This window comes from Megalobrama amblycephala, linkage group LG13 (assembly GCF_018812025.1).
Source record: "Megalobrama amblycephala isolate DHTTF-2021 linkage group LG13, ASM1881202v1, whole genome shotgun sequence".
NCBI lineage: Eukaryota > Metazoa > Chordata > Actinopteri > Cypriniformes > Xenocyprididae > Megalobrama > Megalobrama amblycephala.
Genome location: NC_063056.1, coordinates 7512803 through 7529325, shown reverse-complemented (window position 1 = coordinate 7529325; position 16523 = coordinate 7512803). Strand labels below are relative to the sequence as shown.

Genomic DNA, 16523 nt, shown 5'->3' with positions numbered 1-16523 from the left:
ACATACTCACCTCCTTAATACACATCTCCATCTGAATCTTTAATGCCATACCAGACCTTACCCTGTGTGTGAATACTGAGAAAAGAGTAATCAAAGAGTAAATGTGTTTTAAGAAAATTGGGAGATTTGTCTGGGAGAGTGTGACCCTCCTACATGGAGCTAAGGTTAAATTAAATTAATTGCATATATTTTATGTATTTATAGTTTTTTTAATTACTCTAATATATTATAATGAGTGAATATTAATAAAAGTGAATGGAGCTGCATTTCCTAAAACACTGAGTGACAGATGAGGACAGAGTTGCCATGACGACTGCAGCACATCTCCAGTAAACACTGTTCGACTGAAGACTCTCCTTTATTTACTGAAAAGGTTAGTAAAATCATCAAATGTTTACTGTCCAATTAATGTTGTTCAATTAGATATCTATAACATTAGTAACTGTAGAGTAAATCATGCAGAAGTTCACTAGTGTTTTAGGATTTACACTAAATTTGAAGTAATTTTATGAAAGAAAAAAAAAACATTTGTAACACTTATTTACTACCCGATTTACTATATGAAAGAGTTGTGTGAAAGAGTCTAGACTGACTACATGTTAAGATTTATTTGTTGTTAATGAGTGTTTATATTGGTGTCTATATATTCCTGGTTTAAAATACAGTGAACTTTAAGTTTAATAGCTCTGAGTGTTTTCAGTAAAGTAAACACAGAGGACTGCTTGACTGAAGACACACTCTGACTGAGAGCAAAAGTTTTTTTTTTTTTTAACAAAGCAGCTGATATTGCCATAGAAACTAATGGACTGCCAAGTCGCCTTCACCCCAAAATGGCGGAAATACAAGGCCTCTGCTGGCGCAGGTGTTGCAATGGAACATTCTGTTGAGTGTCGCTTCTTGTTAGTGTATATTCTTTGAGGTCAAGGTGCTGTGCATTGTGGTAATTGATGCAACATGACGTCATTTCCAAAGGACCAATGAACATGTCTGACCAATTTCATGGAATGTGAAAATGAATCTCATTGAATAAATAACCATTAAATTAAACTGGTCATCAGCGCAATTTAATTGGTTTGGTAATAGCAAAAGAAAATAGAATGAAGTGATCTCCAAAAAATAAGTACTTTTTGACTGTAAATAAAATTGTAAGGAGTAAAAAGTACTCTTTTTTCTCAAAAAATGTAATCAAGTAAAAGTAAAAGTATTGATTTTTAAATGTACTCAAGTAAAGTAAAAATCCCCAAAAATAATACTTAAGTACAGTAATCAAGTAAAATTACTCAAGTACTTTACACCTCTGATATTGCATTATAATATTCAAGCCCATGTTCCCAACAGTATGAAAGGCATTAGACAAGGGCAGCCAGTAACATCTGGATGTGCACAGGTGAATCATCACACTAGGTAAGCAAGCAAGAACAATAGCGAAAAATGGCAGATGGAGCAATAATAACTGACATGATCCATGATAATAATAATAATATAGTTGAGATTAATCTTTATACAAAGTTTGGTTAAAAAAAATACTGAAGCCTAAAAATTGATTGGTGATTAAAAAAATCCCATTGTTTTTGCCTATACATGTAATTTCATGCCATTTTATTTTTTAAACAACTTAGTCCTGGTGTCCACTACAGAGGACATAGCATAACATATGAATAAAATATAACTTTTCAAAAATCTTTTTTTCCCCCATTTGTTGCTCTAAACAATGTAATGACGTGAAAAAATACTAAATTCAAAAAAAAATTTTTTTCCTGGGTCTCAGGAGTATATGTTTAAATGTCTATAGTGTTTCCCCTAGTGAAAAATTAGTATACTTAAGCACAATTTTTGTGTATGTACTTTAGTATAACTAAATGTATTTGTGGCACGCTATATATTGGTATACTTAAAGTCTGCTAAATTGGAACAACTAATTTTGTACTAAATGCATTTTAGTTGTCCAAAAGCAGTACTGAAGTTCTAAAGTTGTATTAAACAACTAAATACAACTAAAGTTGTATTAAATATACTTGTTTGTGCTAAAGTGGAACTATTCCAAGTATACTTAAGTACACTGTAAATATTCTTGTGTTTAAGTTTTGAAATGCAGAATTCACTCAGCATTAACTTCAAATGTATTTTGGTGACATTAGAATTGCAATTCAATTACATTATAAGAGTGTTGAACATACATTAATATTATACTGATAACAAACTTTTAGTGATTTTAAAACACATTGCAATGGCATTCCAAGTGAACCTGTAGTGTGCTAATGGCATCATTATAGTGTGCTTCAAATAGGCTAAAATAAAGTAATCTTTATAAATCAAGTTACAGCTTTAGAATATACCTTTTACAGACAGCTTCAGTATACCAGTAACTTACTTATCCAGTGAACATCAGTGAGACAATGGGAACAGATTTATATATATATTGTTTGCAGGAACCAGTATGGGCTGGAATCGAACCCGGGTCACGTGGGCCGCTGTCGCACAAGAGCACTCGGCTTACCTGTTGCGCCACCACACAGATATAGACATATAATATAGAGTAAGAATTCAGTGAAGGTGAAACTAAATTAAACAGATGAACTGGAAACTTCTTCAAACTTTATTCAGACACACAGAAGCTAGTGATCACATCTGATATTCACTCAAAGGTAAGTGATGGAAATGTAAGAGCTTGTTCGTCAGTTTTAAACTCTGGAATACTATTAAAATATTGTTAATGAGTATGTCATTCTGGCTGTAAAGTAAAGTTTGATATCATTTGTCATGTCACACAACTAAAAGACTTGAACTTCCCTTTTATCCTGTGTTGTCTTTCATATACAAAAAAACCCTTTCTGTATGATCAGTTTTATATAAAGTCAGGTGTCTCCAGAAGAGATACTATTTTCAGTATTATTTTTCCAACAGGACAGAAATTAAATCTAGTACTTTTGATTTGATATAATCAGTGGTTACTAGTTTAACTTATAGTACATTATAATTAGCAGACTCACTATTATTTCAACTCCAAACATAAAATGATCTTATTTTGTTGCCTTGATGGGTGTTTGTATGACATAAAATATAAGGATATGAACATGAATTTTTCTTATCAGGTTTTTGAAGAGGAAATGCACAAGTAATTCAAGACTGCTGAAGTGCCGTCATACCTGTGGTTGTGTTGCCTAGAGCAACTGTTAGTTGTTGCAGTAAAATTCCGAAACATTCCGAAACTGAGATGACTCATTGTTCCAAAGACATATTAAAGATCTGTTCAAAATAAACTAATCATTCATGATCAATCCATCACTTTAACAACTAACAACCTATGCTACGCAATAGGGGTGTGACGAGACGGGTATCTCACGAGACGAGACGAGACAAGATTTTTACACACTATTTTTAAGAAATCCTCAATGGCGAAATACATGACTAGAAAAAATATTCTGCAGGTGTATTTGAAATGTTTTAACTAATCATCTCGTAATGAATGTCATTTCAGTTCTACTTTCTTAGTATGAATTATCATATGCAGTAAAAGACAACAATACTCAAGTACTGTAAAAGGTTTTGCCACAAACTCAACTGACTGACTTCTCTTCTGTATGATTTCAGTCTCTTCAGACCTTACTGTACATGATTTATGAGCTTCTACAACTTTTGACCTCCTAACTGAACTCCTTTCCACAAACTGATCATAGAAATGAAAACAGTATAAATCAGTGCCGGCCCGAGCCTCTTGGGGGCCCTAAGCAGCATTTGATTTGGGGGCCCCCCTCCCACCACGTGAAGTCACCTGTGGTTGAAGATTATTGACACAAATGTCACACTATAATGTTACATTATAAATGAATACAGTGAGGTTATGTAATACAAAATAAATAATAAAAAAATCGATACTTAAAATACTTTATTCTTAAACTTCTGTATACAAACTGTCACAAAACATGAAATAAATAATTAGCAAATGCAAATGTGCATTAAATGTGCAATCTTTTAAATAAAACCAAAATAGACAAACATCTATGCAGGAAGTAATGCAGGACTAATGAGTAGATCTACATTAACACTTCAGCTACTACTATTAACTACTATAGAATCAAGTTTAACTAATCAGTAAGTAATATCAAATTTAGAAGATAGTTCCTTATTAACTAATCAGTAATTACCTAATGATATTACCATCATTAATAACTATTAACTAATGGACAAATTGTAAAGAACATTAGCATGTGTCTGAGATGTAATCAGTCATAATTTTTACTTTGAAAATAATCATAAAATGCATCATTAATTACTCAAGTGTTAGCTAGTCACTATGCAGGAACTACTACTGATCACGAACCATTATTTTAAAGTGAAAAACATGTTTTTCACTTTAAAATAATGGTCCTGATCACTAGTAAGTTAGTTCCTGCATAGTGACTAGGCTAACACTTGAGTAATTAATGATGCATTTTATGACCACACTGAGAGTAAAAAAAGACAATTGCTCACATCTCAAACACTTTAATGTTGTGATTAATAATTAATTAGTAATTCTTTATAATTTCTCATAGTTACCTATTAGTTATTATTGATGCCAATGTCATTCTCTAATTATTGATTAGCTAATAAGGAACTATCTTTGTCCTAAATTTGATATTACTTACTGATTAGTTAAGCTTGTTTCTATATTAGTTAATAGTAGTAGCTCAAGTGTTAATGTAGATCTACTCATTAGTCCTGCATTACTTCCTGCATAGTTACTTATTAATGACGGACCATTATTCTAAAGTGTTACCGAGGATAGCACTGCTACATCACTCGCCACCATATTAATAAATAAATAATAAAGAAATAAAGAAATATGGCATCCCTTTCAACTTAAACTGATATCTATAATCAATACGTGAAATACACCTAGATAAATGTATATTAATAATGCGATTTAACGTTAGCTCTGGTGATGGCTTATATAAGATCATGAGTCATGACTAGCTGCTACCTCAAGTGACATGAGCACAATTTGTGCTGCTGCACAAAACATTCTGTAAATAATTATGCAAACATACCTTTATCTTGCTCTTTTTTCTCCTCCTCTGTCTTTTTCTTCTTTCTTTTTTCGGCACCAGAGGGATACATCCTTTTTTTGTGACATTGTGACATTGTGACCTAATATGATACAGTGACGTGCACTTGCGCGCCGGCGCGAATTGTCAATGCACGCGAGGTGTCTATGCGCAATTGCGCATGACTCAAACGCTAGCAGACACAGCAGCAGTTGTCGGCAAATCAGAATTTTCTTGTCTCGAATTAATTATTTATTCATTCGTATTCATTCATTCATTCATTTATATCACTTAAGTTATTTAATTGTAAAAAAAAAAAAAAAAAAAAAAAAAAAAAAAAACACGATTGGGGGGCCCCCTATTGGCCAGGGGGCCCCAAGCAGCCGCTTAGTTCGCTTATGCCTCGGGCCGGCCCTGGTATAAATAAAATGTTAACACTTTACAATAAGGTCTCATTTATTAACATTAATGTATTAACCAACATCAACTAATAATGAGCAATATATTTGCTACAGTATTTATTAATCTTTGTTTATGTTAGTTAATAAAAATAGTCATTCATTTTTAGTTCATGATAGTTCACAGTGCATTAACTAATGTTAACAAATGAAACCTTATTGTTTGTGCTTAATAAGATTAAGAGAAACTGTTATTTGTTTTTATGGTAACACTTTACAATAAGTACAACCATAATCGCTCTCTCTCAATATTCAAAAGTGCAAATAAGACCAATTTTTTCTTTGATACAGAGCTAAGAGATGGTTACAACTACACTGCCCAGCCTAAAATAGCTTTCATATTGAGAGATATTTGCATTCATCAGGGAGCCGCTTTCAAAATGCGGGTATTGAAATCGCGTTTGAATGCGCGCGCGCGTTTACTTTCACTTTTAGCGATCGCGCGTAACTCTGTAAATATGGAGCGGCGGCAACCGTTATCCAACTGAATTAAATGTTTTTTATTTAAATACAAAGCAAAACGATAGTGGAGGCGTAATGTAAACGTAGAGGTGGCATATTCTTTCCCAATCATCCTAACACTCTGTCATGGCAACAACATCACGAGACTACTTTTCGCCTCGACGAGAAATCTCGTCACATATTAGTCTCGCGAGATCTCGTCACACCCCTACTACGCAAGTACATTTATGACGGCACTTCAGCAGCTAAATTCTTATTCAATCTTGTAAACTGGGACCAGTTGCACAAACCACAAAGACTAGTCTTAAAATTTAAGACACTAATGTTTTTTTTGAAGAGTGGTCCTAATTTTTTAAAGTCTTTTACAGAAAAAGGTAAATTGGAGTAATTTGAATTGGAAAAATAACATTGATTACCCCTTGGTTAACTGCAAGTTGGTCAAACTAGTTCTTAAGACACAGTCTTAATATAGTGACTAAGTTTGGGCAACTGACCCCTGTGTGCATTTCCTCTTCAAAAATCTGAAATTCAAGGAAATTCATGTTCATATCCATGCTCATGTTTTCAGTTTTAAACTCTGGAATACTATTAAAATATTGTTAATGAGTATGTCATTCTGGCTGTAAAGTAAAGTTTGATATCATTTGTCATGTCACACAACTAAAAGACTTGAACTTCCCTTTTATCCTGTGTTGTCTTTCATATACAAAAAAACCCTTTCTGTATGATCAGTTTTATATAAAGTCAGGTGTCTCCACAAGAGATACTATTTTCAGTATTATTTTTCCAACAGGACAGAAATTAAATCTAGTACTTTTGATTTGATATAATCAGTGGTTACTAGTTTAACTTATAGTACATTATAATTAGCAGACTCACTATTATTTCAACTCCAAACATAAAATGATCTTATTTTGTTGCCTTGATGGGTGTTTGTATGACATAAAATATAAGGATATGAACATGAATTTTTCTTATCAGGTTTTTGAAGAGGAAATGCACAAGTAATTCAAGACTGCTGAAGTGCCGTCATACCTGTGGTTGTGTTGCCTAGAGCAACTGTTAGTTGTTGCAGTAAAATTCCGAAACATTCCGAAACTGAGATGACTCATTGTTCCAGAGACATATTAAAGATCTGTTCAAAATAAACTAATCATTCATGATCAATCCATCACTTTAACAACTAACAACCTATGCTACGCAATAGGGGTGTGACGAGACGGGTATCTCACGAGACGAGACGAGACAAGATTTTTACACACTATTTTTAAGAAATCCTCAATGGCGAAATACATGACTAGAAAAAATATTCTGCAGGTGTATTTGAAATGTTTTAACTAATCATCTCGTAATGAATGTCATTTCAGTTCTACTTTCTTAGTATGAATTATCATATGCAGTAAAAGACAACAATACTCAAGTACTGTAAAAGGTTTTGCCACTAACTCAACTGACTGACTTCTCTTCTGTATGATTTCAGTCTCTTCAGACCTTACTGTACATGATTTATGAGCTTCTACAACTTTTGACCTCCTAACTGAACTCCTTTCCACAAACTGATCATAGAAATGAAAACAGTATAAATAAAAATGTTAACACTTTACAATAAGGTCTCATTTATTAACATTAATGTATTAACCAACATCAACTAATAATGAGCAATATATTTGCTACAGAATTGATTAATCTTTGTTTATGTTAGTTAATAAAAATAGTCATTCATTTTTAGTTCATGATAGTTCACAGTGCATTAACTAATGTTAACAAATGAAACCTTATTGTTTGTGCTTAATAAGATTAAGAGAAACTGTTATTTGTTTTTATGGTAACACTTTACAATAAGTACAACCATAATCGCTCTCTCTCAATATTCAAATAAGACCAATTTTTCTTTGATACAGAGCTAAGAGATGGTTACAACTACACTGCCCAGCCTAAAATAGCTTTCATATTGAGAGATATTTGCATTCATCAGGGAGCCGCTTTCAAAATGCGGGTATTGAAATCGCGTTTGAATGCGCGCGCGCGTTTACTTTCACTTTAAGCGATCGCGCGTAACTCTGTAAATATGGAGCGGCGGCAACCGTTATCCAACTGAATTAAATGTTTTTTTATTTAAATACAAAGCAAAACGATAGTGGAGGCGTAATGTAAACGTAGAGGTGGCATATTCTTTCCCAATCATCCTAACACTCTGTCATGGCAACAACATCACGAGACTACTTTTCGCCTCGACGAGAAATCTCGTCACATATTAGTCTCGCGAGATCTCGTCACACCCCTACTACGCAAGTACATTTATGACGGCACTTCAGCAGCTAAATTCTTATTCAATCTTGTAAACTGGGACCAGTTGCATAAACCACAAAGACTAGTCTTAAAATTTAAGACACTAATGTTTTTTTTGAAGAGTGGTCCTAATTTTTTTAAGTCTTTTACAGAAAAAGGTAGATTGAAGTAATTTGAATTGGAAAAATAACATTGATTACCCCTTGGTTAACTGCAAGTTGGTCAAACTAGTTCTTAAGACACAGTCTTAATATAGTGACTAAGTTTGGGCAACTGACCCCTGTGTGCATTTCCTCTTCAAAAATCTGAAATTCAAGGAAATTCATGTTCATATCCATGCTCATGTTTTCTGTCATACAAACACCCACAAAGCCAACAAAATAAGATCATTTTATGTTTGGAGTCAAAGTAAAACAACATAACTGGAACTGAACTGGAAAGAGTCACACAGTCCCAAACACTTTTCTGAACTATTGCTGCATGAGCTGATGGATGTCAAAAACAGCAGATACAGTGAAATATGTGTGATTTAAATGTCACTTGGAAAATAAATATTTAGTCAGAATATACAGCTACTTTTGATGGGCCATCAGTGGAGAAATATTTAAAATCTTTTTATCTTTTACAATTTTTTCTCTTGCTTCTCTTCATTGTTTTGTCAGTCATGGCGTCCTCCAGTGGTCCAGCACTAGATGGGACTCTAAATAAAAAACTCAGTCAAACTGGTATGTAAGTTTAAAATACAGTGTATGGATTTGATTACCAGTTACTATCAAAAAAAGTAATTTTTTCAAACAATATTCTGGGTTAAATTAAATTTAAGCATCGGTGATCTGCTGGTGATCACTGCAGGTAATTATTTTATCTTAAAATGCAAAGGATCATACTGTTTAAAAAATGACTATAACTTAAACTTGCCACGTTAGCATTTGATTGTTATGATAAAATTACTTACTAAATCACCCCCCCCCCCCCAGCTTTATGTTCTGTACAGACCCTGCAAACTGTCAACATGTTTGTCCCATTGACTTCTACTGCATATTTCCTGTAAACACATTGTTTGTTTTGCATGTGTCAGGGAGTCAACTCAGTCACCACCTTCATCAATCACCACGTGTGTTCCTCGTCTGCTGACAACATGCCACTAATGCTGCCAATGAAGATAACCTCAATGATAATCTGAAATCATTCCCACGAAAAATTCATCATTATATTGTCATCTGTGTTCACAGGGTTGAAGTTTGTGCAGAAGTTTGCAGGTAACTGACACCATTTTCTTCAATACACTGACAATACTTTGTTAATCTGTATTATATACTGTACATATAAAAGTGTTTAATCTGAAGTTGACTGATAATGTCTGATCTCTCTCAGTGGATGTGACTCTGGATCCTGATACAGCGAATCCACATCTCATCCTGTCTGATGATGGAAAACAAGTCCGTCATGGAGACATTAAGCAGAATGTCCCAAAAAACCCAAAGAGATTAGAGGACAGATCTGTTCTGGCAAAGCAGGGATTCAGTTCAGGGAGATTTTACTATGAGGTGCAGGTGAAGGGAAAGACTGGGTGGGGTATAGGAGTGGTCAGAGAATCCATCAACAGGAAGGTGACGATTACAGCGAGTCCTGAGATTGGAGCCTGGTTTCTAATGCTGAGGAATGAGAATCAGTATATAGCTTGTGATGATCCACCTGTCTCTTTATCTCTGAAAGTGAAACCTGAGAAGGTGGGAGTGTTTGTGGATTATGAGGAGGGTCTGGTCTCTTTTTATGACGTGGACTCCAGATCTCATATCTACTCTTTCACTGGTCAGACTTTCACTGAGAAACTCTATCCAGGGTTAGATCCATACCTTAATGATGAAGGTAAAAACTCAAAGCCACTGACAGACTCTACATGCTTGTGTTCGTGCTGCAGAAGCTACTGAGCCAAAATAAAGCGTTATTTCAACAACGCTGTACTGTTCATTCAAACCAGAGCCATAGAGTTGCGACAACTCCATAGACTCCAATGGAACGGTTTTTTTACAGCAATGGCGGCTCGTGGAGCCTCTCAATAGTTCCCGGAAGTAGCAGCCGCACCGTAGAGTTACAGCAGAACAGACCGTTTGTGATGTAGCCTACTTTTAAAAGGTAAGCTGTTTAAATTATAAGATTTTATAGTATCAGTACATCTGAATCAAATTAACTTGTGTATTAAAGCATGCTAGCTGATATTGCTCACTAAATAAATAGTTACAGGGGATAGTAGATTAGATAATAGATTAAAACAATTTATTCATCGTTGTGTAATTAGAGAAAAAGGATTCTAAACGGGGTTAAATATAACTTTGGGGCTTGTGGTGGGTGAAAGTGGTAAAATGAGAATATCCTTATTCCATATTAAATGTACAACCCAGGTGAAAAAATACTATAGTAAATTGTAGTATACTATATTATAGTATTTACAACACATTGTTAATGAATGCTACAGCATACTGCAATATAGTGAACTGATAAACTGTAATAAATACTGTAGTATACTTTAGTTTTTTACTGCAGTACTGTTTTACTGTAGTTTTTTATTGTAGTATAATATACCCTAAAGTTGTAGAAAACTTAGTACAGTATTGGGTAACTTAATTTGTTTATATTACTATAGTTGTTCTATTATCACAGCAACTATAGAATTACCACAACAAATTAATTCAAGTACTTTACTATAGTATGGTTCAAAAACACTATGGTATTTACAATAAATTACTATAGTATTTTTTCACCTGGTAATAAAGAAAAAAAATCCTTATTTTAGAATTTATATTCGAGAATGTATTGTGATTCTGTTGTCTGTCTATTATGTGTCTATTTTTGGATTGATGGGGAGAGGGAAGTTTATAAGTGAGATTAAAAAAAACAATGCTTAAAAGCAGCAAAAAAAAAAAAAAAAAAAAAAATATATATATATATATATATATATATATATATATATATATATATATATATAATTACACTAGGCTAAATGGGAAATCATACTAAATACCAACTGTATATTATATACTACTACTGTATTTAATTTCTCCCATTTTGTTTCCTTTTATCTTGCTTTCAATACAAGCACAAAGGGGATTCAGATCCTGAAGACTCCATGCAATGATGCTGTCACCGCCAGTCTCTGCTCCTTGGATTTTGCAAGCTTTTCCTTGCTCCTTATTTTTAATAAACCTTTAATAAACATAAAAGTTCCCAGTGTTGGTTTTTGTGAAAAAAGGCAGATACAACCTATATATGATTAACACACAACTTGGCGCACAATCTTTAGTTCTATTTAGATTGCTCCTGCTGACTAGAACATAACTTTCTCCTTTCCGTGTCAGTGGGGAAACCATGCATTCATACTGCTTTCTCTGAGTGACTGGATCATCCTCATGCAACACTGCAAACCATAGCGGGGAGACTACAAGAACATGTAGGAAAGGACAGACGAAATGCTTGACATGCAGTTTATTATAAATGTATAAATCCATTGCACTAAATCAGTGCAGAAGTCAATGTGTGTATAATGTTTTATTTTAGAATTGAATATATTGTGTATGAATGTATATATAATAAGTGAATGGGGTGCATAAGAATTGTTAACATTAAGATTAATTAAATTTCACTTAATTAAATTTTACATTTCACTTATTTGCAATGGGTTTTTTAAGACAACCTGTCACCTGCAGGTCTCCTGTCCCTGTAAAACCATAGTGGACATGACTTGATTGCCCTGAACTAACATACAAGTTTAAAAACATAAAAATACTTCAAAACAACTGCAACGCGATCTTTAAACAAGGCAATGTAGCCAGAAATATGTTAACAAGGCAGGCAACGCTGGTTGACAACACTAATCGTCAAATATTAGCAGGTTTTTATCTTTTAAAAACAACATTGCTGTAACTACAAACACATGCTACATTCACATGTCGGTGTATTACATAAATATTGTAAACCGATGCATTTATTGACTACAAATTACCAAAAATCACGGTTCTGTCTCTCTAACCCTATCTTTTTGAATTGCCGCCGAAGCACTTCCTGGAACTATCTGAAGGCTACACGAATCACGTGACGATCAAACGTTTTGAACTTCCGTTGTCGCAACTGACGGTGCGTTCCAAACGGGATATATCGCCTCTCCGAAGGGCACTTCGGAGTGAAAATAATCATGGCCGCCATATTGAAGGGTCGTTCCAAACCAAAGTGCTCAAAACTGGCCACTTCAAAGGGCCCTTCGGAATGAAGGATTTCGAAGGGAACAACTGATGGACACTTCGGGCCCCCATGATCCTTTTGCACAGGAAAGTTGTTTGACGTCACAGAATGGGTACAGGAGGTTAGGAGTTCGATTTTAACTATAAAGGTATGTATAATATTTTTCTGTACTACTGTAATATTTAAACGAGTTAGATTTGGTACATTATTATGGTCAAAATGACATTGTACTTAAAAAAAAAATACTTTACAGCTCATTTATCAGTCCATTCAAATGTTTCAAATACATAGATACAATATAGCCTACATGCGGTAAACCTAAAATAAATAAATAAATAAATAAATAAATAATAACGTTAAACAAAAGGCGCAGCTTGCACAATTTATCCTCCTTGATTGTCTCGTTAAGATGACGCTGAAGTGCGTTCCAAAAGAACAGTTTTTTTTACCCCTACACCCTTCATCCCTTCGAAGCTCTCACTCCGGAGGGTAAACCCTCTGAAGGGATTAGGGCATAGGGATGAGCCCTTCCGAATGGAACGCAGGGTCTGTCTCTCTATGGCTCTGATTCAAACCGCCGCCGGCGGGAGGGTCAAAGTAAATGACTAGTTGTGGCAACCAATCGGAATCCTCTCAAGCTAGGACCTCTACATTCCGATTGGTTGCCGCCGAACTGCGACTCAAACTCATAGCTCATTACCAGCTGTGCGTAAAGTGCAGAGACGGCGAGCTTGAGCGGGGAGTTCTTTGGCGTGAGTAACAGGAGTAAGTATTCTGATTAATTATTTTGTATGATTTCAACTCTCCTCGACGCTCTCACCGTCCAAGACGCGCCGCGCCATAGAAGGTAATGGGCTCTCATTGAAAATGAATGTCTTTAAACAGATGTAAAGTTATTAGCGTCAAAATGAATGGGACTTAACGCAAGTGACGCTCTGGCGGCACCCGGCCGACTTCAACTTCCCGCCGGCGGTGTGAACACACAGTGTGGCTGCGTCCGAAATCACATACTACATGAGTAGGTACTACATTTGAATTTGAACGTACTTCCCGACCGTTAAAAAAGTACGTTCTATATAGTATGAATATGGATAGTATGAATGGAATTCGGACGTACTACATCCGCCATGTTAATGTTGTTACGTGTCATGCATCGTCACAACAGCGCGAAAATTTAAAGGGCCCGCTATTACTCCGCTTTCATCAGCAATGTTTTTATTAATGCTTACCGCTTTTATCAGTGTTTTAACGTCGATTCAATAAACAGCTCAAAGGAGGCGTCGGTCAGCTGCTCGCAGATCACGCTTTCTTCAACAGCTTGTTAAATATGTCAAAGTATAATCACCTATTTAGCTAGCAAATTTTACCTCAGAATAAAAAGACATGTCTGTGAATATCACTACAGAGGCTGATTGGAGCAACGAAATTAAGTAATTTATATGCATTCATTCATAATAAAAATACACGAGAAACAAAAGACATGAATCAAACAAACTTGAATACATATATTTAAATAATGTGTAGATAGAGAGAGGGAGAGAGAAATACACAACATAGCCTGAATATTATATACAATATATACATAAATACAATGATAATACTATATACATATTCTTAAAAAACTTTTTACAAACTGAGCCCTATAACTACTACCTCCTGAATGTTGCTGTCCGTTAAGTTTTCTAGTCTCATTAAACTGCTTAACAACGAACGTCTCAAGCTGATGTAACGTTATCTCGACCTGTTCGTTAGCTTGATGTGCTGTCAATAATAATGATTAAACATCTTTTTACAGCGGACTCTCAAAATCTTCAGATGGACTTACATTGTTTAAACTTTCAATAAGTCAGCCGTTTACTTACATTATGTTAAACAAGTGTAATTTAACCACAAAAACACTGTTTTATGTTCCAAGTCTCCTTCGCTGCTTTAAGTGAATTTCTATGACAGAATTACAACGCCACATAATGGTCTGGCAGATATTTCTTGATACGGCGCCGTGTGGACGGGATTTTTTTTTTTTAGAACGAGGGAAAAAAAAGATCGGATTGGGGTAAGCTCCGGCTTCGTGTGGACGGGGCCTTATTTTTGTTTTTAATCGCACTTTGTTCTAATTCACCAAATGGAAAAACAATAAAACCAAAATGGGCAAACTTGAATAATCGATCTGTACATAGGCAGGAATAAAAAGCCCCTTTGCGCTGACTGGTCAACCAAAGATCAAGCCGTGCGGTCATCAGTTCTTACTCAGTTCCACACAACAGAATATAATAGTAGTCATCTGCTACAGTTGTATTTCATCTCTTTCTTCTCAATCAGCTTTTCAAATCTTCTGTTTTTTTTTGTTTTTTTTTACATAATATGATTTAATATGAAATGCTGAAATTCTGCATAATATTCTAAACTTCTACACCTGTTAAGGTAATTTCCATTGTCCATTATGTCTCTCTCTCTCTCTCTCTCTCTCTCCAGCTGTTAACTTGAAATTACTGCAAATGCTGCAATTCTCGGTTCATATTGGAATAACTGCAGCATCTGAATAAAGACAAGTGTTCAGTTCTGTAACTGACATTACTTGTACACTAAATTTCTTGTAAATAAATATGTAAATGGAGAACGATTTAAGTTCATGTACATCTACACACATAAATATTACAACAGACAGACAGATATGAAAAAAACATGAAGGATCTTTATTGTTGACATACATCAGTTGTGAATAAAAATACGGAATTATTATTTAGTGATTTTGACCCTTCAATCTAGTAAATATTCTTCAAGAGAAGCGAGAGCATTAGAAAGCTTCGAAAGCTTAGAAAGTTTTTCACTTTGGTTTGAGCACAATATCGGTGAATCCGTGAACCTGAGTGAGCTGAAGGCAGACCATCGATGCCAGGAGCTTCTGAGAGCCGGAGACGGTGGGAACAAACTTCTCCATCAGTGTAACCGTCGCAAGCTTCTCCACATCACTGACAGACAGAAACACAATATCAACTCTCTGGAAGATTTTCACTCTTTAAATATCATATTTAATGTAGTACAATTTATGTTTTTAAACAAATCTAAAGTGCATGAACACGTCACAGCTGAAATAAACGGCTGTTAAACACTGAAAGTCTTACCCATATGCGATCTTTCTGACGCTCTGCATTCCCAATCCCATCCGGAACAAAACGTTCTTCATCACTTGTGACAGCGGGTTCTGGAACGTGGTCTCTCTCCATCAGCTTTACCTCCAACTGAGTTAGAAGTTTGAATTCGAATCAATCGAATCAATTTATGAAAGCAGAACGAAATAAAATACTGTAAAGACAAACACAAACAGTAATTAAGGTATAGAATGAAATAAATCATTATCCTGTACTAACCTCTCCGTTCAGCTTGTGGTTTCTCTCCATCAACTTTACCTCCAGTGACGCCTTCTCTCTCTCTTCATTTCTGTGATTAAACTATTAATCCAGCATGGACTGACATATATTGTCTCCATTTAAAACGTTTACTTTTTAGAAATAATATTCACACTATGAAGTTTCTGAATCTGTGAGCAATATGTGAACTCCTTTCAACAAGTGGGCTGCTGCTGCTTCGTTTCGTTAACAGAACTTAGACTACAAATTAGTGCATTAGAGCCACCTACTGGGAGTATGGACCAGAAAACACAACACCCTTCATATCGTTTTCAGCTCCTTCAGTATCTGAACCGCACACACCGTCCAGACTCAGAACAAACAAATAGTACTCCACACTATATCGTAAGCATATTTGAAAAATGGTCTTCTTCTGTGCTGCACTGAGAATAAACATTGTTGAGGAGAATTTCATAAATGTATTTACATTGTTCTGACAAAGAAATGCAATAAAGCAATACTCACATATTTTAGTTTGATAAATCGGCAGAATCTCCTCAGACGGACCGCCAAAATAACCGTTGAAATTTAAATGTCTGAGATTCGCGCTTCAGGATCGTGACGTGTGCACTCGTCGTACAGTGGGCATTAAGGAACTAAACAAAACTACACATATAGTCTGTCTATATATTACACTGTTACGC

The 16523-nt window shown here is 34.9% G+C and overlaps 1 protein-coding gene and 1 long non-coding RNA gene across 3 annotated transcripts; one reads left to right on the top strand and one right to left on the bottom strand.

Annotated features, from left to right (window-relative positions):
- The first annotated feature begins 2490 nt into the window (after nucleotides 1–2490).
- On the top strand, nucleotides 2491–10339 carry LOC125243995 (zinc-binding protein A33-like). Of its 2 annotated transcripts, none has more exons than XR_007179204.1 (4): nucleotides 2491–2645; nucleotides 8899–8961; nucleotides 9315–9495; nucleotides 9611–10339. XR_007179204.1 is itself a non-coding variant. In XM_048153897.1 (4 exons), exons 2-4 carry the CDS (start codon nucleotides 8901–8903, stop codon nucleotides 10165–10167), a joined length of 645 nt encoding a protein of 214 aa, XP_048009854.1. In that variant the 5' UTR covers nucleotides 2491–2645; nucleotides 8899–8900; the 3' UTR covers nucleotides 10168–10339. The 2 variants fall into 2 exon arrangements, 1 of the variants encoding a protein (XP_048009854.1); XM_048153897.1 differs by having other exon boundaries at nucleotides 9469–9495.
- A 4529-nt stretch (nucleotides 10340–14868) lies between these two features.
- On the bottom strand, nucleotides 14869–16499 carry LOC125243996. Its single transcript, XR_007179205.1, has 3 exons — nucleotides 16345–16499; nucleotides 15595–15775; nucleotides 14869–15441 (listed from the first exon to the last, which is right to left on the bottom strand). It is a non-coding gene; the product is annotated as an uncharacterized LOC125243996 (long non-coding RNA).
- Between the last annotated feature and the right edge of the window lie 24 nt (nucleotides 16500–16523).

Bases quoted from the DNA above. Each gene is read 5' to 3' on its own strand.
- LOC125243995 (XM_048153897.1), top strand. From the start codon at position 8,901: ATGGCGTCCTCCAGTGGTCCAGCACTAGATGGGACTCTAAATAAAAAA. The intron at 8,962-9,468 runs GTATGTAAGTTT...CTGTGTTCACAG, and splicing joins TAAAAAACTCAGTCAAACTG to GGTTGAAGTTTGTGCAGAAG. The intron at 9,496-9,610 runs GTAACTGACACC...GATCTCTCTCAG, and splicing joins GTTTGTGCAGAAGTTTGCAG to TGGATGTGACTCTGGATCCT.